The sequence below is a fragment of the Arvicola amphibius genome, chromosome 6, assembly GCF_903992535.2.
Source record: "Arvicola amphibius chromosome 6, mArvAmp1.2, whole genome shotgun sequence".
NCBI classification, from domain to species: domain Eukaryota; kingdom Metazoa; phylum Chordata; class Mammalia; order Rodentia; family Cricetidae; genus Arvicola; species Arvicola amphibius.
The window spans coordinates 129,289,064-129,313,135 of record NC_052052.2 but is presented as its reverse complement, the minus strand read 5'-3'; the positions used below and the strand labels follow the sequence as shown (position 1 = coordinate 129,313,135).

General features: G+C 44.3%; 1 protein-coding gene across 3 annotated transcripts in view; it reads left to right on the top strand.

Annotated features, from left to right (window-relative positions):
* Positions 1-13,454, top strand: part of E2f3 (E2F transcription factor 3) — an 81,828-nt gene extending 68,374 nt beyond the window's left edge. For 2 of the 3 annotated variants that reach the window (XM_038335087.1, XM_038335088.2), the window contains exons 3-7: positions 562-781; positions 2,412-2,570; positions 6,793-6,907; positions 8,738-8,873; positions 9,897-13,454. In XM_038335087.1, the coding sequence (XP_038191015.1) occupies positions 562-781; positions 2,412-2,570; positions 6,793-6,907; positions 8,738-8,873; positions 9,897-10,159 (893 nt within the window). In that variant the 3' untranslated portion in view covers positions 10,160-13,454. The remainder of the gene's footprint in view (positions 1-561; positions 782-2,411; positions 2,571-6,792; positions 6,908-8,737; positions 8,874-9,896) is intronic. The other variant, XM_038335089.2, reaches the window with a different exon arrangement.
* The last annotated feature ends 10,618 nt before the right edge of the window (positions 13,455-24,072 follow it).

Sequence of the window (24,072 nt, the reverse complement as noted above, 5' to 3'; positions counted from 1 at the left end):
CAACCTGAGCTCCTGACGGAGAGCAGCACGATGCTAAATAGTGGCATTTTGTTTAAGAGGGGTGACAGCTTGAACTTTTTGAGGTGTTCTTGATCCAAATAAGACTTGTTCTGCAAGATGAACTAACAAGTGCTAACACGCCCGTGCCTGAGCAGCCAGTGAGCTCAAGTCTGTTTGAGACCGTTTTGGACAAAGCCTGGCTCGGTTAGCTTGGGCTTCTTAAGTGAGATTCCCTGAGGCCGCGGCACCTTCTCCATCCATTCAGCAGATACTTTTGAGCACCTATGTGTGAGGTATCTCCTTACCCAGAAAATAGGGGAAGGGACTACTGACAGAGACCAAGGAAATGTTATTGCCCGACATAGGAAGTCTGTATTGTCTCTTCCTTTCCTGATAAAGCCATGTCATGGCTTTTGTAACTCACCCCAGACAACACCAGCTTTGCTTCAGATACTAATCCGGCTGCCTTGGGAAAGAGGGCTTGCTTAGCTGCTAAGAAACCCTTCATTTCTTTACCTTTCCCCCTATCCCCCACCCGTTCGGTTTTTGTTTTTCTTTAAGCTCCAAAATCTCCCTCAGAAAAAACGCGGTATGATACGTCACTCGGTCTGCTCACCAAGAAGTTCATTCAGCTCCTGAGCCAGTCACCTGACGGGGTCCTGGATCTGAACAAGGCAGCAGAGGTGCTCAAAGTGCAGAAGAGGAGGATTTACGACATCACCAACGTGCTGGAAGGCATCCACCTCATTAAGAAGAAGTCGAAGAACAACGTCCAGTGGATGTGAGTAGGGGTCCCCTTCTCCCAGGCACCAGCTCTTCAGGGGGCGTTTGTGACTGCCTCGGTTTCTCCTAATTTCAGTTCCCACATTCAGACCCATACATCTCCCTCCCTCCCTCCCTCCCTCCCTCCCTTCCTCCCTCCCTCCCTTCCATGTAGAAAGTCAGGGCTGAGGATGGAGAGTGCTTGTCTAGAAGGATGAAGCCCAGGGTTTAACCCACATTTCCACATGAACTAAGTGTTGTAGTGTTCAACATCGGCAACCAGAAGTTCAAGATCATCTTCCAGTCCGTACAGAGTTCAAAGCCAGCCCAGGATCTGTGAAACCCTATCTCAAACAACAAGGAAAAAACAAAAACAAGACAAAAAAAAAAAAAAACCCTGTCTTTTAGCATAGAGTCATCTTATATAGATACTGCTGGGTCTGTATCTGATTAGCATAAATCTCAAGGATTGGGGAATTCAGTAGACCTCTGCAATTGTAAGTTGGGAAGGAAGCTCTTCACCCATCACACTTAAGTCTGTGTGTATGTGTGTGATCTGTTGATGTACATGCATGTCTGCTATTTTGTATTTTGGTCATCGGTAGATGAATATGAACAAACATGGTCTTGAAACAGACTCATTTCTGGTTCTAATAGATTAACACACTTCCTCTGTCAGTGAGGGCAAGACTTCAGTGTCTGGGTTTCTACTGCAGAGACATGTGTCCCAGTGTGTCTGATTCTTGATAATGTCATTTGTGAATCCTGGACAGAGCCAGGCATTTTATAAGTACAGCATTAAGCTATGAAATCATATTAAAAGGATCAAAACTGTTTGAGGACTATTTTAAATATATATATATAATTTGGCAAGGTGACTCAGCCAGTAAAAGGTTGCCTCGAAAGCCTGACAACCTAGATTCAATCCCTGAAACATACATGCATTAAGGCAGGAGAGAACCAACTCTAAAGAGTTGTTCCCTGGCCTCCATACTCCCAACACATTATGGTGTGTCCACATCCTTGCAATAAATGAAGAAAACAAAAACCTGTCTAAATACACTCAAGGGCTGAGGCGGTAACTCTGTGGTAGAGTACTTGCGTTAAAAAAGGTCCTGTGTTGAAAAAACCTGAGTGAATTTCTAAAGTGACGTGTGTGTGCAGGCGCGCCTGCGCGCCTGCGCGCGAGCTGGGAACTCCAGACTCACTTTGACCTGTGCCTTAGAGAACCCTGTTGACGGCTAATCTTTGTTCTTGCAGATGCCTGACAACACCTGCCTCTTTTGCCCCCGGGGATGCATGGATTAAGTGGTGGTGGGAACCAGGTGGCTGCTTTTTTGCCCTCAGAATTTGAGACTACTGAACAAACAGGCTTTTTTTTTAACCCCCCTTGGGAAAAGGACCCTGAAAATTACTGTTTTCACCTGGTTTCTTGGTGTGTGAAAGTGCATGGCTGTGCAGATGCGTTTCTGAAGCTCTGCTCAGCCCTTGGCCGACAAACAGCATGGCCTTCCGTGACACGGGGGAGGGGAGTCGTTGACCCCGATGGTTACACGCACACACACACACACACACACACACACACACACACACACACACACCCTTTAGCTCCTGTAAAGTGCCATAAAGAATCTGTGTTTGTGTTCTAGGGGCTGCAGTCTGTCTGAGGACGGGGGCATGCTGGCCCAGTGTCAAGGCCTGTCCAAAGAAGTGACTGAGCTCAGTCAGGAAGAAAAGAAATTAGATGAACTGATCCAAAGCTGCACCCTGGACCTCAAACTGCTGACCGAGGATTCAGAGAATCAAAGATATCCTTTATGCCGCTGGTGGTTAGACCCTTTCATACTGTTTCCAGAGCTGACAGACGGGCTTGGTCTCCGGGGATATGGGTGTTACTATGGCATCATGTAAACAACCATTGGGTGTGGGTGTGTGTGTGCGCGCGCGCGCGCGCGTGTCAGTCTGTCTGTCTGTGTCTATGTCCACTTAGCTTTACCACAGAAGACAGCATTTTTAATAAAGTAACTTTGGACTGTATGGTATCATTATCGGTGTTGAAAGCCAGGTGAGAACTGTTTTAAAGCATTTCTTCATGTGTGGCTGAACATATAGATACGCTCACATTGTAAGAACACGCTATTAAAATAAAGCGGAAGGTGTCAGTATTAATATTAATGGCAACATTAGGCAGGTTTGTCTTCGCCTTCCCAGATTTTTGATGGGTGTTAGCTGACACTGTTGGGGTTCTCGCTTTCTATTTTCTTTTCGTCAGACATTGTAGCGATTGGAATTTACTGAATCTGTCTGATTGGGCTACCATTGAGACTAGAAAAGTATACTGTAGCTGGGTGTGGTGGAACTGCCTATAATCCTGACAACGGAGAAACTGAATCCTGAGTTCACAGCTACCCTGGCTACAATAGCAAGGCCCTGTCTCCAGAAAAACAACAGAAAAGGAGAAATTACACTTTATGATACCTGCATTTGAAACACAAGGGCAGAATTATGAGGAGTTCAAAGCCAACCTGAGCACCATAGCCAGTTCAGAGTTAGTCAGGGGTACATGAAATCCTGTCTCAAATGAAACAGAAAGATCAAGAATCCAAGATTGTCCATGTCTGCCTGGGGAGTTTGAGGCCTGCCTGGTCTGCGTGAGCTCTTGTCTTTAAGGAACAAAAGAACAAGGTGTGGTAGCGTATGGCTTTAATGCCAGCATTTGGGAGGCAGGGGCAGGTGAGTTCAGCCCAGCCCTGCTACAAAATGAGTTCCAGACCAGCTAAAACTACGTAGTGAGTATATCCTGTCTTACCTTGTCTCAAAGAATTAAATAAATAAAATTTTAAAAATGGAAAGAGCCAGGCGTGGTGGTGCCCTCTAATAACCCCAGCGCTCAGGAGGCAGGCAGGCAGGTCTTTATGAGGTCAGCCTGGTCTACATAGCAAGTTCCAGACCAGCCAGGGCTGCACAATGAAAGCTGCCTTTACATGAATAAATGAATGGGGTGACTCGGTAGGTAAAGATGCTTGCCTCCAAGCGTAAAGATCTGAGTTCGAGCCCTGGTACCTACATGGTAGAAAGAGAGAACTGGCTCCTGTACATTGTCCTGACCTCAGAACTCCGCTGTCACATGCACGGTGGCACACACACCCACTCATTCACATGCTAAATAAACACATACGAGAAATTTTGTAAAAGAAATCAATAGTAGGGCTATTTAATTCACTGTTTAATTGGAACTCCATCATGGGAAAGCTGTGACTGACAGCTGTCCTGAATATGTGGTTTATAGCATTGTCTCCTAGTGACTTTCTCTGGGGCCTTTGTCAAAAAAAAAAAAAAAAGTTTCCTTGAGGGAAAACAAGAAATGGATTTGGAGGGAGAGAGCCACATCACAAGTACTTTTAAGTTTGTAAGATTAGCAAATATATTTATGAAATTTCTCTCAGCCCTCTCTTCAGTTCCCAGTCTGGTACAGCTTGTTCAGAGATGTGTTGAAATTTTCCTTCCTACAGCTTGTTGAATAATTGTGGATGAGTTTTATTTTAGTAAGCTCTTGTTACATAGCTTTTTGATGGTGGGCTCAAGGTTAAAAACCTGGTTATCAGTAATCTAGTATTCTCAACAAAAACCAGGACCATCCAGTATTCCCAAAAAGCCCCCATTGACTTCTTTGGTAGGCTAAGTGGTGACCTAAAATGGAGCACCATGTTTAATTCTGTCTTAACTGCTAAGATTTGGAGAAGACAATCTGTAGTACAGGCAAGTGCATGCGTGTGTGCGTGTGTGTGTGTGCGTGTGTGTGTGTTTGTTTATATTTTAAAAGATGAATAATGGCACACACCTTTAAGTTCAGCACTCTTTGAGTTTGAGGCTAGCCAAGGTTAGAGACCCCATGTTTCACAAAACAAAACAAAAATAAATATAAAAGTTCTGCCTTCCACGGACATCCGGCATACAAACGGTGCACATACCCATATACAGTCAGATACAAGGCTTTATTTAGAAGAAGAAGGAGAAGAAGAAGAAGAAGAAGAAGAAGAAGAAGAAGAAGAAGAAGAAGAAGAAGAAGAAGAAGAAGAAGAAGAAGAAGAAAATGAAGCTCACTAAAAGGCTAATAAGATATCGCTCAGCGGATAAAAGTGCTCGCTTCACAAGCCTGATGAATTGGGTTTGAAGTGTAAAACCCATGGTGAAAGGAGAGAACCTGACTCAGATGTTGTCAGCTGACTACCACACTTGCAAGCACGTGCGCAAACTACCGCGCTTGCAAGCACGTGCGCAAACTACCACACTTGCAAGCACGTGCGCGCGCGTGCACACACACACACACACAAATGATAGTAATTTTTTTAAAGCTGACTAACAACACATTCGGTTATATGTGTTCTTCCATGTCCCTTATCAAGAGAAAGAAAGCCTTGAGCCTGTTGTCCCTGCTGCTAAATGTCTGTCTCTAGCTGAGTTCATGTGCGTTTGTGTGTGTGCTTTTGTTACATAGTAAGTACCGTGCTTTTTCATGATCTCCTTTTAGCCTTGGCTTCCAGGATGCTTAAAGGGATTGCTCGGTACTTGGAAGTAACTACCGAGCAAGAGTCATGAAATGTTCATTTATTCTCTTTTGCTAAGTCATTGTATCTCCAGTTCATTCGGCTGCAGAGCACCTGGGAGCCGCTCACTTCCTTGGGAGCCTGAAATGTTCATGGTGTTAATAATGACAAGGGTAATTTTTCTAACAGAAATAATGATACTCTGCTGTCTAGGCAATATGTAATCACCCCAGCCCAGGTGCGCTTGAGTAAACAACGCTGTCTGCCTGGGTGGTAGACTCTGTTCTTCCACCCGTGTTTGCTGTTTAGTCATTCATTTGGTGGCTGCTGTCACTTGCTAATAGCAAGCAGAAGTAGCTGTTGTCTCAAAAATTTTTGATTAGTAAATCCTACTCTCCTGCCCCACCCTAAATTAGGGCCATCTGTCAATCAGTTTGATTGACGGGGCACTTCACTGGAATTTATGGAATACTAGTATACAAGATCGGCAAAATAAAGCATAGATTTTTTATTATTATTATTATTGAGACCATCACCCAGAAAAGCCATGGGGGAGCCCATTATTTTACGATCCAAAAGGGAAGACATACCTATTCTTTTAAGTCATAAAATGATGGATAATTTTTCCGTGTGTCTGTTTTGTCTTTTTTATTTATTTTTTACTTTTTTTTTCTTTGTGGATTTCACATCTTGCATCCCAATGCCATTCATCTCCCTTTCACTTCTGCCCTCTGTCCTTGCAACCTCCCCCGAAAAAAAAGAAATAAAATTTAAAAGTCAAAACAAACAAACTAAAGTCTCGGCATGGAAGCTGTAGTGTGGCCCAGTGTGTCACACAGTCTTTCCTTCAGTCCATGTATCTTGTGTTAATTGCAATGAGTTATTGGTCTGGCTCAAGGCCTCTGGCTTCTCCTACCCCCTCGATACACTGGGGCTTCTTGGATATCTTATTGTTGCCTTGTGTCATGGAGAGCCTGTAGCTTTGGATCTGCAGGTCTAAGTCCCTTCCCATACTCCAGACGTTTATTGACGAGGTGGACTATCAGTTGTCCTGGTTCTGGGCATGGGTGGTAACTGGCTTGGTCAGCCTGCCAGCTTTTCCTCATCATCACCACCCAGGTGAGCTCTCCAGCACTGCCTTGACTTGCTCACTCAGTGTAGCAGACAGCAAGGAGCCGGGCTAGTCCTGCTCCTGCACCCTCTGGTCCAGCTCACACCACCACTATTTTGCCCAGGCAAGATGCAGGGCCCGCTCTCTGGAATGCTTGGTGAGGGATAAGCCTAGCTCTTCCATACTTGTGTCCCCAAGGTCGGCTCTCCTGCCTGTTGCAGGTGGCAAGCGGTGAGGGAGAGGACACATTTTCCTTCCCCTTGTCATCCCATGGCGTACCAGGGACGGGGAGAGGGGAGCAGCTCTGTTTGGTCATTTTTATGATGGCCGTATCTGTACAATTAGATGGAAAATGTCCTTAACATTTCTTACGTTAGCTTATGTTACATATCAAGATATTCGAAAAATTAGTGGCCTTAAAGACCAAACTGTTATAGTTGTGAAAGCCCCTCCAGAAACAAGACTTGAAGTGCCTGATTCAATAGAGGTAAGGAGACAGCGGCGTGGTTCATCTGCAGAAAACATTCCAGAGTACCTGAGCTTGAAGAATCACTGGCTCATGGTTAAAGTCTGCCCATCCCAAGCACTGGATAGTTCTTTCCCATTTATTTTGACTAACCCAGAGTTTAAAAAGGTCCAACAGTTTCCTGTTTATTAAATGCTCAAAATGTCTGGTTTCAATTCAGAAGAGCATTCTGGTCACAGCAGTCTTTGATGCCCGCCTCTCTTCAGCTTTTCTTTTTCACAACTTATTATCTGGTGGTTCTGATCAAATTGAACCACTTGAGAAATTTTATGTTGATTACCTTGTGTACAGACAGTTTCCACCATGAATAGAGCTCCGGGGGCTTTAGAAGTGACTCTGTGACTTAGCACATTTTTAAGAATTCTTAAAAATCGTTTGTAGTATGTTTACTTTGAGAAAATTAAACGGGACCTTGGGGTAATCAGTAGACAAGAACAGTGTAAGAAAGTAGAGTGGCATTTTTGTAATTGCGTTCAGGTGTTCTTTGATAAAATCAGCCTAGACTGTAATTATAAGATAAAGGAACGGTGGTAAAAAGAAAAGACCTGGAATATTAAAAAATAATACCTAAAATGTTAAATTTACAAGGTAAATTTCTTACCTTAAGAAATTAAAATGTTGTGACCTAGATGAGGAAGGCCTCTATTATTGTACAGCGCTAGAGAGATGACTCAGCAGTCACAGCACAGGCCGCTCCTCCAGCGGACCCAAGTTTGTTTGGTTCCCAGCACCCATGTAGAAGGATCTGTAACTCCAACTGCAAGGGATGCAGTGTCCACTTTTGGACCTTGTATACATGGCATATAGACATACATGCAGGCAAAACACCCAAATACATAAACTAAGAGTAATTTTTAAAAAACAAAAGTTATAAAATCAAAGTAAATCTTGGGCTGGAGAGATGGCTTAGTGGCTAGGGGCACTGACTGCTCCTCCAGAGTATCTGGGTTTGATTCCCAGCACCCGCACTTGGCAGCTCACAACCATCTGTAATTCTGTTCCCGGAGAATCCAGTGCTCTCTTTTGGCTTCCCAGAGCACCAACACTCATACATGTTGATGCATGGACATGCATACAGGCAAAGCACTTACACACATAAAAATAAATGAGTGCAATATTTAAAAGCCCTCATAGGCCAGGTGGCTTACAAGCAACAAGTTGTTTTAAAAATAAGTAAATAAAGGTATTTAAAAATCAGTATGGTTTATTCTTATTCACTGAAGCTCCTAGCACTTTAGAATGCTGTTTATGAGTTGGTTGTTAAGAGTTTAACATTAGAAAGTTTTACCATGAGGGAATAGTTTAATGGAAATACATTCTTTGAAATGCTTAAAAGACCTTTAAATAATTTCCAGGAAATAATATATCTAAAGAATACCTAGCCACCTCCCCTTCTCCCCCCAAAAATGATGTCTTTGTGGGATCAAAAAACTTTAAAGCTCCACATAGTAGTTGGCTTTGATTTTTGTGAGCAGCATAGTTTCTTAGATTATTCAAGTAATGCACCTTACTATTGTACTATGCAAACAGCCAGAGGTAATATATGCAGGATGAGAATGGCCAGGAACTCTGTCCCAATAAAACTTTATTTACAAAATGGTTGGTGGCTTGGACTTGGCTTCAGGCTGCAGTGGTTTGCGGCCCCTTGCTCTAGAAGAATGTCATCCCTGGCAAATTAGGAGTGAGGGAGCACAGTGAGCAATGAATCTTGCCCTTTTCAATTTTAGGAGAGATAGGCTTTGGCTTTCATTTCTAAGTGACCTTGAGTTGACCTCTTACTTGTGTTCCTAGAGCCTACAAATACATTTGGCAAGTACCCAAGGGCCCATTGAGGTTTACTTGTGTCCAGAAGAAACAGAAACACACAGACCCATGAAAACAAACAACCAAGACCACAATGGGAATATCCCTAAGCCCACTTCCAAAGGTAAATATGCCACTATTGTCTTTGAGAAACAATGTGTAGAAACGAAGGCGCCTGGAAGGCTCCTCTTTCAGAGTCACACAGCTGAGTCCTGACAAATGCTCAGCTCTACCAGATCATTGCCATTGTGGGCAAGCATCACGTGCAACCCATCAAACTGGCCAAAATAACCAAAGTGTTGGGCAGGCTCAGTGCAGAAAGGTGGGCCTAGAATTTATGGACAATACTAGCTGTTCCGTCATTCACCATGTTAAAGGCCCCGTGTGAGAAGGTGGCATGCTTCCCTATTGGAGTCAGAAAGAGAAGTTCCAAGTCCATGCTGAACTTGCTGCTGGGTCCTGGGTATCCACCAATTGGCCCACGGGGTGATCTGCAGCTCTTAACGCCTTTATGTTGTGTGGAGGGGAGTGGAAGAGGACCTTTTGTTATGAGAATAATTTTTAAGTTATTACTAGTCTACAGACTAAAATAACAATCTTAGTCAAAATGGTCTCTCATCCCTGATGAAGATCCTGCGGGCTCTTGAAAGCAGAAAACTGTTTCCCTGGTGTGCGGACAATGGCTAGAATGAGGAGTGAGGCTGTGGACGGCATTGAGTTATCAGCCATGCTTGACCAGACAGCTCTCGAGTGATGCTTCTGAAATCATTTGGGATGGAAATGAAAAGAGCTTGATGAGAAAGGCCTTCATCAGATCCTTGATCTCATCATCCTCCCCACTGCAGTGAGGAGAGGATAGGGTCAGCAAGCAAGCATCAGGAAGGTAGCTCGCTTCTCTTCCTCTCGCTGAGCTCCAGCTTAGATATAAAGACACATAAAACCTTTCCCAAAAAGAGAATGAAGGTAAATAGACAAGGACGAGGCTAAGTGATGGGTTCTTGGTGCCGGTTAGCCTAACGGTGATGATGTGTGTCCTCGAGCCGCATGCGCCATTGAGCTAAGGGCGGCAACATGCACGTTCATCCAGGAAAGACAGATTTTTACATTTCTCCTAACCATGCCGCCTCCCCCATTTCTCCCTTTTCAGACTTGGCTTCTAACAACTCAGGACATAGCGACTGCTCCGTTTCCACGACAAACCTCTCTCCTCTGACCTCCCCAGCTAACCTTCTACAGCAGACTGAGGACCAAATCCCTTCCAACCTCGAAGGACCCTTTGTGAACTTACTGCCTCCCCTGCTCCAAGAGGACTATCTGCTGAGCCTAGGGGAGGAGGAGGGCATCAGTGATCTCTTTGATGCCTATGATTTGGAAAAGCTGCCCCTCGTGGAGGACTTCATGTGTAGTTGATTGGGCTTTGTACAAACTGTCCTTACAAACCAATATTTTTTTATCACGGAATCAGAACGTGTATCGCAGTGTTGTCCCCTCCTACCTTCTTCCTCCAAGAGTATCATGAAGTAAACTTCAGAACAAAGCTGACATTTTGATGAATTATTATTATTTTATTATTATTTTTTTTTTCCTAAACGCACAGTTGCAGGCTCCCTTGGGAAAGCCCTGCCTGGTCCCAGGCTCCAAAATCTTCCTGATGAGTCAGCAAGTGAGAAGATGTGCAATCAGGTGTCTCTCACCTGCCCTTTTCTCCCCTCCTTCCTCTCCTTCCCTTGCGGACTGGCTTGCTGTGCCTAACGGATGGGCTGTTGAATGGGGTCTGGCCACCCAGCCCGCTGGCAAACAGCACTCGCCCTTTGACAGCATTTCAAGCCGTGCCTTCTCTGCAGAATGCATGTCTTTGTGAGTCTGCTAACCTGGAATGGAATTCTGCCACAAATGCAAGCTTGAAGTCATGCAAAGGAATGACACGGATTTCTTCAGCTCTTAGGAATATTTAAATTACTCTCATAATTCAGTGTAAGCTATGGGCCGCGTGTCCCACTCGGAGGTTGCAAGAGCCTCCACAGCCTTGTGGATGAAGAACTTGTTTGTGAGTGCTCATTGCAGAGACAAGGAGAGTTCTGCTGCTCGACGCTGTTGTGGATTTTCCTGTCTCCATACCCCACCTGCTTCCACTCCCCCCATCCTGCGTGTTTGTGAGTTTCCAGTTGATTACTTGCAACTTAGGAGTTCCTTGTGGGTTGTTTTAGAATTTTTATTTTTCTAGCTGCCATTGAAGCATTCCTGTGGCCCCCATCAACCATTTCAATTGAAGTGTTTACCTTAAAGCGGTTTTTTGCAAATTCCTTTTCCTTTAGCAGAGGGAGAGAACCTCCTGATCAAAGCATCTAAACCTGTGCGACCTAAGGTCCACCAGCCTCTGCAAGGAGCATCCTCTGTCTTGCTTCCTTTCCCAGGAAGGAAGCTTGGAACGAGAACAGCTCTCGAGCTCACTGACTCGAGTGGCCCCCAGTGAGGACCTCGGGCCAAATGATACAGCTGTCCCATGGAGCAGCAGGCATGGATCCCTCCATCCTTGGGCTTCCCGGGCCCCTGCGACCGGGGAAAGGGCTCTAATGCCACACTCAGGGAGACCACTTCTCAGGATGGGGTCAGGTGGAGAGGCCCTAGGGAGAAAGGCATCCCATTGTGTAAGTGGCATTCTATCAGGGACACTTCCTGAAGTTGGGACGAGGAGCTCCCACTGTGTCAGGGGTAGACTAGTTCTGTCCAGAACCCATTGCCCCTCCTACTGTGAGTGGGTGAGTTGGGCAAAGGGAAAATGGGAGCTAGGAAATGCGGTGGTAGAATGCCAGGGCATCTCCCTCATTACGCCTCAGGAATGGTGTCCCAAACTGGAGGCTTTGTGTCAGCTACGATCCTTCCAGTTACTTCCAAGAATAGCGTTCCCACTGGCAGGTGGCAATGGCCATCACGTCCTGGTGTTAACTATGGCATAGTACCTCAAATCCATTCCTTGGATGCTAAGGGCTGCGGAAATGAGTTAGTCATCAAAACTAACCTCCAGCTGAACGGTAACGCTATGTGCCTGACCCACCAGGGAGGCACGTAGTAGGCACTCAACTCATATACACGTAACCGTGTTGAAAATAACCCTTGGGAAAACATTTTACTAAACCACAAGAACCCTGGCCAGTTTACTCTAGATAGATTTCCACAATATGCAAAGCGGTGGTGGGGGTGGAGACAGAAGACACCGGCACTTTAAACTCTGTGTGTGGGTATGCGTGGTGTATGTTTGGGAAGAAAAATCAAAGGTGCAGACTATCTTCCTCTCTCTTCTTCAGCCTCAGCCCCGGCCTCCTCCCCTCACACACTCTGGACTTGGTACAGAATAATCCGCGTGGTCCGAGCTGAAGCACTGGGGTGGAGGAGGGAGGGGGAGCTTCGTGTTAAGTGCCTACTGGAAATGCACTGTGGGGTTTTTTCCTGTATGGGAAACCATTTATGCCAAGCTTTCCCCCATGTCCTCTATTTATCTCATCTGGTTAGCTGCCTCTGCTTCTGGCTTTGTGTAATTCTCTTTGCCAGCTGCATCGAGCTGGGTTTCTTTCCCCCAAAGTCTAATGACTAAACTCACCTGGCTCCAGGTTGTTGTATGTTTGGTTGACTTTTCTTGTTGAAACTATTCGTATTGTGATACCATATTTATTGTTTTAAGAAAGGAAAGGAATACTAATAAGTCTTTAAGAGTTCTTTCGTGCATAATAAGACTTTTCCAGTTAATGGGCTTAACTGGCATATGTAGAGGAGACATCGATATTATATTCTGTTTGCATTTAGGCCTTTTCTTTGCTCTTAATATCTGGCACACAAAGTAGGTGAGTACTACAGTATTTGTGTTCCTTTAAGTCCTGAGAGTGCAGGTTCCCTGGTACCATTAAGTTGCTGCTACTTAAAAGCTCACATGCGGATGGCTGAACGTTACAAGTGTGCGAATGGTGATGGCGTGAGCCTCAGAGGATTAAACTGTATAAAGGGCAACACATGAGCTGTCAAACAGTGTTAGGCGTGTGTTTGTGTACATAGCAGTTTTATTTAAGTCGATACAGTCCGCTCACATTGCCATTATTTTCCAGTTTTTGTACAGAGATAGCAATTCATTTGTAAACACTGCCAGAATATTTTCTAGCTGGTTTGTAATTTTTTTAAGACTGTTGCCTTGGGTTTTGTTTTTGTTGTTGTTGTTGTTGTTGTTGCGCCTGTGACTCTTGTTTGCCTTTTGGCCGTACGTGTAGCTCTGTCTGTAAATAGAACCGCAGTATTTAAAGCTTTAGCTTTCAGGAAAAACGAAGTAAGAATCCAAGTGTGTGCATGACAAGTTGTGCGTATGAGAAGGGATCTGGAGGAAGATGCCTTGTGCAGGAAGTTGGGTGGCAGTTGGCAGGGTGTGGGATGTCTTTCCTACGGGGTACATGCTTTTTGTAAAAAGGAAGTGTTTCTCCCAACGTTGGGAGTGCGCAAACTACTAATCAGTTTAGCTTTGTGTTGTATGCTAGTTACAAAAATAAATAATGTAATATAATGTAAAAATAGACAAACAAAAAAAAGCTTTTATGATGGATTTTGTAAATAGATTTGTTACAGGGTGACCTGTTCTAGCTGTGATCTTACCACTTCAAATGGATGTAATTTGAATAAATTTTGTATGGTAAAGGGTCAATAAAATGATTTTTTTAAGAGTTCAGACTTGTAAATGTATTTTCTTTCATTATCTTAATATCTCTCTCTCTCTCTCTCTCTCTCTCTGTGTGTGTGTGTGTGTGTGTGTGTGTGTGCCACACACACTCACGGTTATTTTTTAGGCAAGCTATCATGTGCTCTAGGTTGGCCTCATACTTGCTATGTAGTTGAGTGTGGCCTTGAATTCCAGATCCTTCTGCATCTACCTCCTGAGTGCTGAGATTATAAACCCATGGTGTGCTGCCATGCCTGGTTTGTTTTATACGTTGCTGGGAATTGACCTCCATTGTATGGCTATGCTACAATCTATTTAACCATCGGTTGATGTATATTTAGCTTGTTTCCAGCTGTAGACTATTGGAATTCTAGGTGCTGTCTTTAATGTGCTTAAGTGAATGCTCTGGGTATTTTTAAAGCATGTATGAGTGGCACATACTGTGTCTTCTTTCGCTCTAGAACATAGGTTCTATGAGAAAAAAGCTTTCTGTTTTGTTCACTGATGTGACCTCGGTCCCTAGAACGGTGCCTGCGTGTACTAAGTTCAAGAGTTCTTAAACTGTTTGTAAAACATAGCCAAGGGCAGCATCCTCGGTTCAGGGTGCTTTTTTGTTTTGTTGTGAGTAGTGGTGCCTGTGCTTTTCTGTGTTTTCCTCTTGAACTTCACGGTCATGTGTTCTCATTTGTGTTTTTTTTTTTTTTTTTTTTTTACATTTTATCTTTGTTCTGTGTAGAGGTCATGTTCACCAAGAGCTTAGGACCTGGCTTTTCTATCATCTCACATGGCTGCTGCTCCTACCCGAGAATCCACATATGGGCCATCAAGTCATGGAGTCTACGGTCAAGCCAGTGACAGGAACAGAGCAAAACAAAGATATTTTCCTTCAGCAGCCTGCTGGCACAAAAGCGGGCAAATCAAAGAATTTCTCACCCACAAAAACAGCCAAGAAGTTTAGACAGATGAATATGAATCCAATCACATAGGGTTGAATTACATAGAAACACAGATAAAAGACAAGGATCTGTAAATATTTCAGAACCATGTTTATTATATAGAAAAGGTCTCTATGATGATGAAAAGCACTAGTCACATATAGAATTAGCAAATAAAGGCTGTAAAGCTAAGTAGATAAAGGCATTTACTGCCAAGCTTGATGTCCTGCATTATATTGCTGTGGCCCACACAGTGGAAGAAAACAGACCACTGCAAGTTGTTCTCTGACCTCTAACATGTACACATGTCATAGATAGATAGATAGATAGATAGATAGATAGATAGATAGATAGATAGATAGATAGAAGGTAGCAAGTAAGGTAATTAACAGAAAAGTATATATTCACTCATTTAGGTGAGTGGTTGTTTAGGCATGCTTTGAATGAACAGAAAGTGATGGTTTGGTACCAGGTACTGTCCTGGGTGTCCTAGAGTTAATAGCGTGTGGGGAGAGCATAGTGACTTGGCAGAGGAAGAACTTTTAGCTAAGAGAAGCAAATGTGGATCTTTTCACACTTCCCTTTCTAAAGCCATTTGTGGAAGACATAGAAGAACAGATGGTTAGAGGCAGAAGCTGAAAGGAAGGTTGGATACAACCCTGTCACTGGGGAGCTGTACCGAGGGAGGGTGGTTTGGGGCAGTGCCCAGTCTCGGGCCCGTGCGTCTGAATGTGGCAGTGCTCAGAGAAGATTGCCCAAATAGGCACAATTCTGACTACTAGACCGACTGGTCCTTTGTCTGCAAGGGAGGCTAGCCTCATCCTAGCTCAACTATAACCTCAACGTGAAGAAAATAACAAGATTCAATTGTAAATCCATGTGGTTTGAGTAGGACACGCCCCCTGCATGTTCCTGTGCTTCAACACTTGGTCTCTACCTGATGGCACTCCACTAGTAGGTTGTGGAACCCTAAAAAGTATTTTTAATATATTTTATCACTTAATATGTATGGGGTAAGTGCACATCCATACAGGCGCCTTTGAAAGCCAGAGGCATTGGATCCCCTGGAGCTGGAATTACAGGCATTTAGTTGTGAGCCACTGACATGGTTGCTGGGAACTGAACTTGGAACCTCTCTCTACAAGAGCAATATGTGCTCCTAAGCACCGAGGCCTCGCTCCAGCCTGGGTTATAGAACCTTAAAAGATGGAGTCTCTCTGGAGGAAGTGAGTCACTCACTGGTGGTGGGCCTAGAGGGTAGGCCGCATCCTGCCCATTCTTCCTGACTGCAAAAGCAGTATAGAGCCAGTGGCTTTAAAACTCCATGCGTTCCCCGCCCGCCATGGTGGACCAGATCCCCTTAACTGTAAACCTTCAATTTGCATTTTCTCGGGTATTTGGTCACAGCAATAAGAAAAATAATAATATGGCCATCCATTAGAGGCCTACGAGAATTCCTGCACTGACTAGTTAGAATTAACTGAGTAACCTGCAGATTGTTTCTAGAATCTACTGAGGCTGCGTATGGGTGTCAGTAGAAATTCTGCAGTTACATAGCAGCTTTCTGGAAGGTTGGTCTCTGCCACCAGCAAAGAGGAATTGAGCCCTTGGAGTGCATCAGAATTCTTGGAGCCAAAGCAGCATTCAAGTTCTGGGGTACCATGGTGTTCTTCTTGAACTTTCTCCCATGCAACTCCCTGAGTGAGAAGAAGCAGGCTAAGAAGGGAGAGGTGATAATCCCAGGAGAGAAGGAATGAAGACGCAGGGACACTAAGACTTGTTTGGGCTGAGCTACCCTGGGGACCTAGAAATAAGGAACACTCACATGTCAGGAAAGCTTAGAGCACCCTGCAACAAGGTCTAGGTGGTAGCCACCCAGAGGTCCTTTTAGATGGAAGAATTAGATAGTAGGAAGGCCTGGCTATAAATGGCGTGCTTGAGGTCAGCAGGCTACTCTCTGAACTCTAAGCTGAGGTCCAATCCATGTCCACTTTCTTCAGCTTCCTCCCACTGTGTGGTTTATTGCTGGATGGACTCTGAAAGCACTAAGCCAGGCAGGCAGAAAAAAAAAAAAAACCCACACCCTCCAGGCTCCCCTCAGCAAGCGCAGAACTGATTTATGTTCTCTTCGCTGACGCGCTGGAAGTGTGTTCCTTCACTTGGAGTTTTGCTTCCCACGCAGGGTAAACACACCTGGGAGAGGGGACCACTGGAGCAAGTGAGAATATGCCTGGGGCAGTCTGACTGCCAATTGACTGTGGGGCTGGACATATAGCGCAATGGAACAGTAGTGGCTGCCACTTGACTGGGGAGAGATAAAATGTGCACAGCCCTCTGATGAGTGCTGGAGCAGCCAGATCTCACATCCACAGACACCACCCACCTATACAGTGGGAAGAAGGAAAAACCCCCCAGACCACACAAATTCCAATGCAAGAGAACCCAGAAAGAAATTTCTCCAATTTCTATTTTCCTATTTCCACTGTTATTTTTTTCCGTTGTTATTTTTAATATTTTTCCTATCTTATTTTTAAATCTTGGCCGTTTCTCTTTCTTCTGATTTTGTTTACATATTTTAGATGTACTGTATTGGTCTCTATGTATGCACACACATGTGTGTGCTTGCCTGTGGGGGCCAGAAGAGGGCATCAGTTCCCCTGGAGTGGAGTTACAGACCCTGGTGAGCCACCCAGTGTAGGTGCTAGGAACTGAACTTGGGACCCCTGGAAAAGCAGCAAGCCAGCAAGTGTTCTTCACCACTGAGCCATCTCTGCAGCCCACTACTAGATGATTTCTCTCTCTTGCTTCTCTTGTTTTTCCTTTGTTAGTGCTTTCTTTAATCATGTTCTTCACTACTTCCCCCCTCCCTCTCTCTCTCTCTCTCTCTCTCTCTCTCTCTCTCTCTCTCTCTCTCTCTCTCTCTCTCTCTCTCTCTCTCTCTCTCTCTCTGTTTTTCAAGACAAGGTTTCTCTGTAGCTTTGGTGCCTATCCTGGAACTAGCTCTTTAGACCAGGCTGGCCTCAAACTCACAGAGATCTGCCTGCCTCTGCCTTCTGAGTGCTGGGATTAAAGGAGTGCGCCACCACCACCCAGCTCCTTTTTTGCTTTTCAATCTGTTCTACTTTTCCTCTTATGAGTTTTTAACTTCATGCATTTCCTATGCTGTTTTTCCCTCTCTCTTTGGTGTAAGGGTGTTTATTGGTTTGCGATTTTTTCCTGATATGCTGCTGTTGTGGAAGCTTGCTTTCTCTTAAGTAGTGCTGGGAATTGAGCCCTCCAAGAATGATTGCTCTCTAGGGCACTTGTAGCACATGCCTTTAATCCCAGTACTCGGGTGGCAGAGGCAGATGGATCTCTGAGTTCGAGGCCAGCCTGGTCTACAGAAGAATTCCAGAACAGCCAAAACTGCACAGAGAAACCCTATCTCGAAAAACCAAAAAAAAAAAAAAAAAAAATTGCTCATCAGATAAATCTAGAAGAGATCTCCATCCCTGCAGATGCACAAATCTTCACAAAGAAACCAACACACAAAAACAATGAAAAAGCCAAGCAAGGACCCCTCCAAAAGCTGCTCTTGAATTAGGAGACCTGAAATGCCAACTAGTTGAAAGATTCCTGTCCTGGGTTGCTTTTCGTTTCTCTGATAAAAACTGATCGAAACCCACTTTTAGAGGAAGTGGTTTGTTTCAGCTTAGGTTTGTGGCAGCTGATCTGAGTTGGTGACCGCCTCCAAACCAGCTTTCACATACACTGCTAAGCACACATGTGAGGGGTTTTCTCGATCAGATTATCTGAAGCAGGAAGACCCACAATGATGTTGGTGGCAGCACAGATCAAAGGAAGTGGAAGAAGGAAGCTCTTTGCTTTTTGTCTCCGTGCACTTGCTCTTGATGACAAGTTGATCTAGCCTGTGGCTGAAGCATTCCTTCCCCTACGTGATAATCAAGTTCTTCCAACTTCCAGTGAGGACTGAAGACCAGCAGCTCTCTGGGAATCCTCTAGGCCTTCACCAGATTGGGATTGCTGAGACATCCAACCTCAGGGAATGACAGATACTGGATTTTCAGTGAGCGACAGACATTGTTGAAACCGGGACCCAATGCTCCAGTTCTGCTCCCTTAGTGAACTTGGACTCACACAAGGTCACAGTTCTGCATCCAGGGAAACCAGGTGTGATGGTTTGAAAGAAAATGGCTCCCAAAGCCTACAGGGAGTGACACTATTAGGAAGTGTGACCTTACTGGAGTAGATGTGGCCTTTTGGAGACAGTGGTCACTGGGGGGCCGATTTTGAGGTCTCAGATGCTCTTGTCATGCCCAGTGTGGCAGTCTCTTCCTGCTGCCTGCTGATCAGGACTGTAGAACTCTCAGCTATTTCTTGAGCACCATGTCTACCTGCATACAATCATTCTTCCTGCCGTGATAAACTGTAAACCAGCCCCAATTAAATGCTTTCCGTTATAAGCGTTGCTGTAATCACGGTGTCTCTTCACAGCAATAAAATCCAAACTAAGACACCAGGGCAGGAATTCAAGGCAAGAACCCGAAGGCAGGAACTGAGCAAAAAACTATGAGGGAACATTGCTTACTGGCTTTCTTCTGGCTTGCTAAACTACTTTCCTTCTAAGATTGATATTTTTTAAAATTATGTGTGTAAGTGCATTACCTGCATGCCTATGCCTACAGAGGCCAGAAGAGGGAATTGGATCCCTTGGAATTGGAGTTATGGATGGTTGTTAGCTACCATGTGGGTGCTGGAAATCAAACCCCCATCCTTTGGAAAAGCAGCCACTACTGTTAACCACTAAGCTATCTCTCCAGCCCCCTTCACTACCTTTTTATACAACCCAGACACACCTTCTTAGCAATTAAGAAAATGCCTTGGGGGCTGGAGAGATGACTCAGCAGTTAAGAGCACTGACTGCTCTTCCAGAGTACTGAGGTTCAATTCCCAAAACCTGCATGACAACTCACAACTATCTGTAACTCCAGTTCCAGAGGGTCTGACACCCTCACACAAACATACATACGTTCAGACAAAACACCAATGCACATAAAATAATAAATAATAATTTAAGCAAAAGTAAAAAAAAAGCCTCACGGACATGATCGTGAACCAATCTGTTGGAGGCAGTTCTTCAACTGAGGTTGTCTCTTCCCAAGCGTGTCAAGTTAACAGTGATAGTGCTCGCTTTGGAGCTGCTGCTGTCCCCTGTCGCTGCTTTCTGCAACCGTGGTCAGCCCCACCCTTGGACTGCATTTCCTCTGAACTGTTTGCATATAAGGGTTTCTCCTCTCACAGGATTATTCTAGGATTCGTGTCCCAGGCTGGTGACATAGTGACACTGATGGTAGATCTATCTACAGGGAAAAATTTGAGGGCAAGAACTTGATCCTGAAGCATACAGGTCCTGGCATCTTGCCCATGGCAAATGCTGGACCAAATACCAATGGTTCCCAGTTTTTATCTGCACCACCAAGACTGAGTGACTGGATGGCAAACATGTCATCTTTGGGAAGGTGAAAGAAGGCATGAGCATCGTGGGAGCCAGGAAGCGTTTGGGGTCAGGAAGAAGATCACCATTTCTGACTGTGGACAATCTAATTCCTCAACTCTTGGGTGTCTTACCCACCAGACCATTCCTTCTACAGCTCAGGAGAGAAAGCCCACCTCATCTGTTCACAGTGCCCTGTAATCTCTGCTCTCACTGAAGTTCTTTGGGTTCCATATTTTCCTTATTCCCCTCCGAGTCTAACTGGTTTGCAGAGTTAAGTTTATGATCATGAATAAAAACTAAATCAAACTTTAAAAAAATTACAGTGCCATTGTTTTAAGTGACCAATTACCCTGGAAAGAATGAAAATAAACAGAAGAATGAAGTAAGCAAGTTAATTCAAGACTTCGATGAAAAATTCAGATGCATGTATGAAGAATAGATATCATATTCTGAAGGCTGGGGAAATGGCTCAGTTGAAGCGCCTGTTGTGAAAATGTAAGTACCCAAGATCAGATGCCAAGAACCCACATTTAAAAAGGTTGTGGTTGTGGTGTATCTCAGCAACTGACCATTCTAACCAACCTGTGAGCACTGGAGTCAGCAAAAAACACAGTCTTAAAAACAAAAGATGGGGAGCAATTGAGAAAGACACTGGACAGTGACCTCTAGCCTCCATCCACACGTGCACATGCACATGCCCACAGACACACATGCACACACATGTGCATACACATATGCACAAAATATATTCTAGACAAAACAGAAATGTTGGCAACCCATTTTCAGAACCCCTCCTTGCTACTCCTAACACTAGTCAGTAAAAACTTTGCCAGCTTACCTTTAAAAATCAAGAGACTGGAGACGTGGCCTGATGCTTATGAGTATGTACTGCTCTTACTGAGGGCCAGAATTCAGTTCCCACCATCCAAGTACATGTGGATGCACGTGTACAGGGTTTTTGAACAGGAAAAGTATTCAAGACCATTTACATATGATTAAGAGCTCAAATGTATTTTTTTTTACTTAGAAGGAAAAACAAATGATCTAAAAACATATAAACCATAGACAATGAAACTATACCAGAAAAATCCCCAAATCCAGGGAAAACAAAAGTCAAAAAAACACAGTGATCATGACACAGGCTAGAGTGGTCTGGGTAGAAAGACCCTCAGTTGAGAAAATGCCTACTTCAGACAGGCCTGTAGACAAGTCTGTAGGTCATTTTCTTGATTAATGATTGGTGTGAGAGGGCCCAGCCTGCTCGGGGGTAGGACCACACCTGGGCTAGTGGTCCTGGGTTGTATAAGAAAGCTTGCTGAGCAAGCCATGGAGAGAAAGCCTGTAAGCAGAATTTATCTGTGATCTCTGCTTCGGTTCCTGCCTTAAAGTTCCTGCCCTTTTTGACTTCTTGACTTGGATCCCTCAGTGATGGACTGTGATTTGGACATGTAAGTCAAATAAACCTTTTCCTCCCCAAATTGTTTGTGGTTGTGGTTTACCATAGTAATAGAAGGCAAACAAACACACAGCCCCACATAGAACCAATGAGAGAAGAACCTCTCCATGTTATATGCCAAGAGTAGAGGCCAACAAAAGAATACAGAGAGTTACAAGGTGGAAAAAAAAAATCCAAGTTACTTAAGAAAGACAAAGCTATTAGAATAACACTTCTCAAAAGAAATCCTAGATGCCAGGAGAGCGTGGAGAACTAAAGGGCATTGTCTTAGCTGGGATTCCTACTGCTGTAAAGTGAAACCACGGCCACAGCAACTCTCATAAAGAAAATATTGAACGGGAGTGGCTCACTTACAGTTCCAGAGGTTCAGTCCATTATCATCAGGTCCAGGAGCACGGCGGTGTGTGGGCAGATGTCCCGGTAGCTGAGAGTCCTACATCTTGCAGGCAACAGAAAGTTAACCGACAGTCATACTGAGGGAAGCTTAGCAAGAGACCTCAAAGCCTGCCCCCACAGTGACACACTTCCTCCAATCCTCCAATAAGACCACACTTCCTGATAGTGCCACTCCCTTTGGGGGCCATTTTCTTTCAAACCACTGCATTCTACTCCCTGGCCCCCAAAAGATTATAGCCATATCATAATGCAAAAAATACATTCAGTCCAACTTCAAAAGTTCCCATAGTCTATGACAGTCCCAAAACTTGTTTCAAAGTCTCTTCTAAGACACATGGCAATCCTTAATTGTAATTCACCTGTAAAACTCAAAATCAGAAAAGCAGGTCACATACTTCCAACATATAATGGCACAGGATATACATTACCATTCCAAAATGTAGGGAAAGGAATATAGTGAGAAGATACTGGACCAAAGCAAGACCAAAAACCAGCTGGGCAAAGTCCAAACTTTGCATCTCCATGTTTGATGTCAGAATGCTTTTTAGATCTCAAGCTCTGCTTATGTTTGACTGCAGCATCCTTCTTTCTCTTGAACTGGTTCCATCTCTGTTTGCAGATCTCCTCAGTGGGTATTCCACGACTCTGGCATCCCATGACCCTGGCATCTCTTATTTCTAGGCTTCTCCAAGTCAATATAGGCTTCAACTTCACTGCTTCACTCAGTGGCCTCTACTAGGATCCCCCTAAGGGACACTCCTGACACATGCCTGGCTTCATTGGCTTTATTCCATAACTCCTTTCTTCTATTCTTAACTTTAAAGCCAGAACCATGTGACCAAAGTTGCCAAGTTATGATGCTTACTGGGGCCGGAACCTGGTCTCCTCATTCAATTACACCTTCATCAGCTTTCTGTCTTTCACTGCCTGAGCCCGGCTGTGCCTGAACTTGCTCTGTGGACCAGAATGGCCTCAAATTTAGAGGTGAGACTGCCTCTGCCTCCCGAGGGCTGGGAATAAAGGTGTGCGCCACCACACCCAGCTCTAGGTTTTTCTTCAATTTCTTTTTACAAGTTGGAAACTTAGCTGGGTGGGGATCTTGCCCTGAGGTCACACTCTCTTTCTTCCATTTCTTAATCAGTTTATCTCCTTGAACACAGGATTTAGCTCCTTTCCACTTCCTGGTGCTCTTTTTCTCCTCCAAATTTACCCTGCTCAGCTTGCTCCTTTTCATTATAAATCTTCGTTAGCATTACCATTAATAGCCACATGACAGAGTCTATACTAGGCTGTTTGGAGATTTTTTTTTCTGCCAATAGAATTAATTCAAAGCTCTTCACTTTAGCCACAGGCAGACTCTTCAGGACAAGAGCAAAAGGCAGCTACTTTCTTCACCAAAATATCCCAAGACCAGTCTCTAGACCACATACTAACATTCCTCTCCTATGTAACCGCTTGAGAAAGCCCCTTCAATTCATCAATCATGTTCAGCACCAGTGTCTTCTATGCTCATACTAGTATGGCACGTTAAGCAGTGCTTAAAGTGTTGCACTGCTTTCATAACCCAAAGTCCCAAAGTCCAGATTTCTCCAAACAAACACATGGTCCAGCCTATCATAGTAACACACCATTCCTGGTACCAACTTCCATTTTTGTTAGGGTTCTTTTTATTTTTGTACGATTTTTCAAGGTAGGGTTTTTCTGTAGCTTTGAGCCTGTCCTGGAACTAGCTCTTGTAAACCAGGCTGGCCTCGAACTCAGAGATCCGCCTGCCTCTGCCTCCCAAGTGCTGGGATTAAAGGCGTGCGCCACCACCACCCAATCTTAGTCAGGGTTCTTATTGCTGTGAAGAGATACCATGATCATGGCAACTTTTATAAAGAAAACATTTAATTGGGGTGGCTCACTTATACTTTCAGAGGTTCAGCCCATTATCATCAGGACCAGGAGCACGGCAGTGTGCAGGCAGACGGAGTGTTGACTGCAGGAAGTCCTGCATCTTGCAGGCAACAGGAAGTCAACTGTCAGTCACACTGAGGGAAGCTTGAACAAAAGAGACCTCAAAGCCTGCCTGCACATTGACACACTTCCTCCAACAAGGATATACCTCCTAATAGTGCCACTCCCTTTGGTGGCCACTCCCTTTGGTGACCATTTTCTTTCAAACAACCAGAAATGTCAACTCCTGAAACAAAATAATTATCAATCAAGATTGTTCAATAACATCTTTTTATTTTCAAGAAAAGGAAAATTAAATGCTAGAGGATTCAACTTTTATATGCTATTGATGAAAGACAAATTGATTCAGCCAGTATGGAATTCAAAATGGAACTTCCCCCCCAA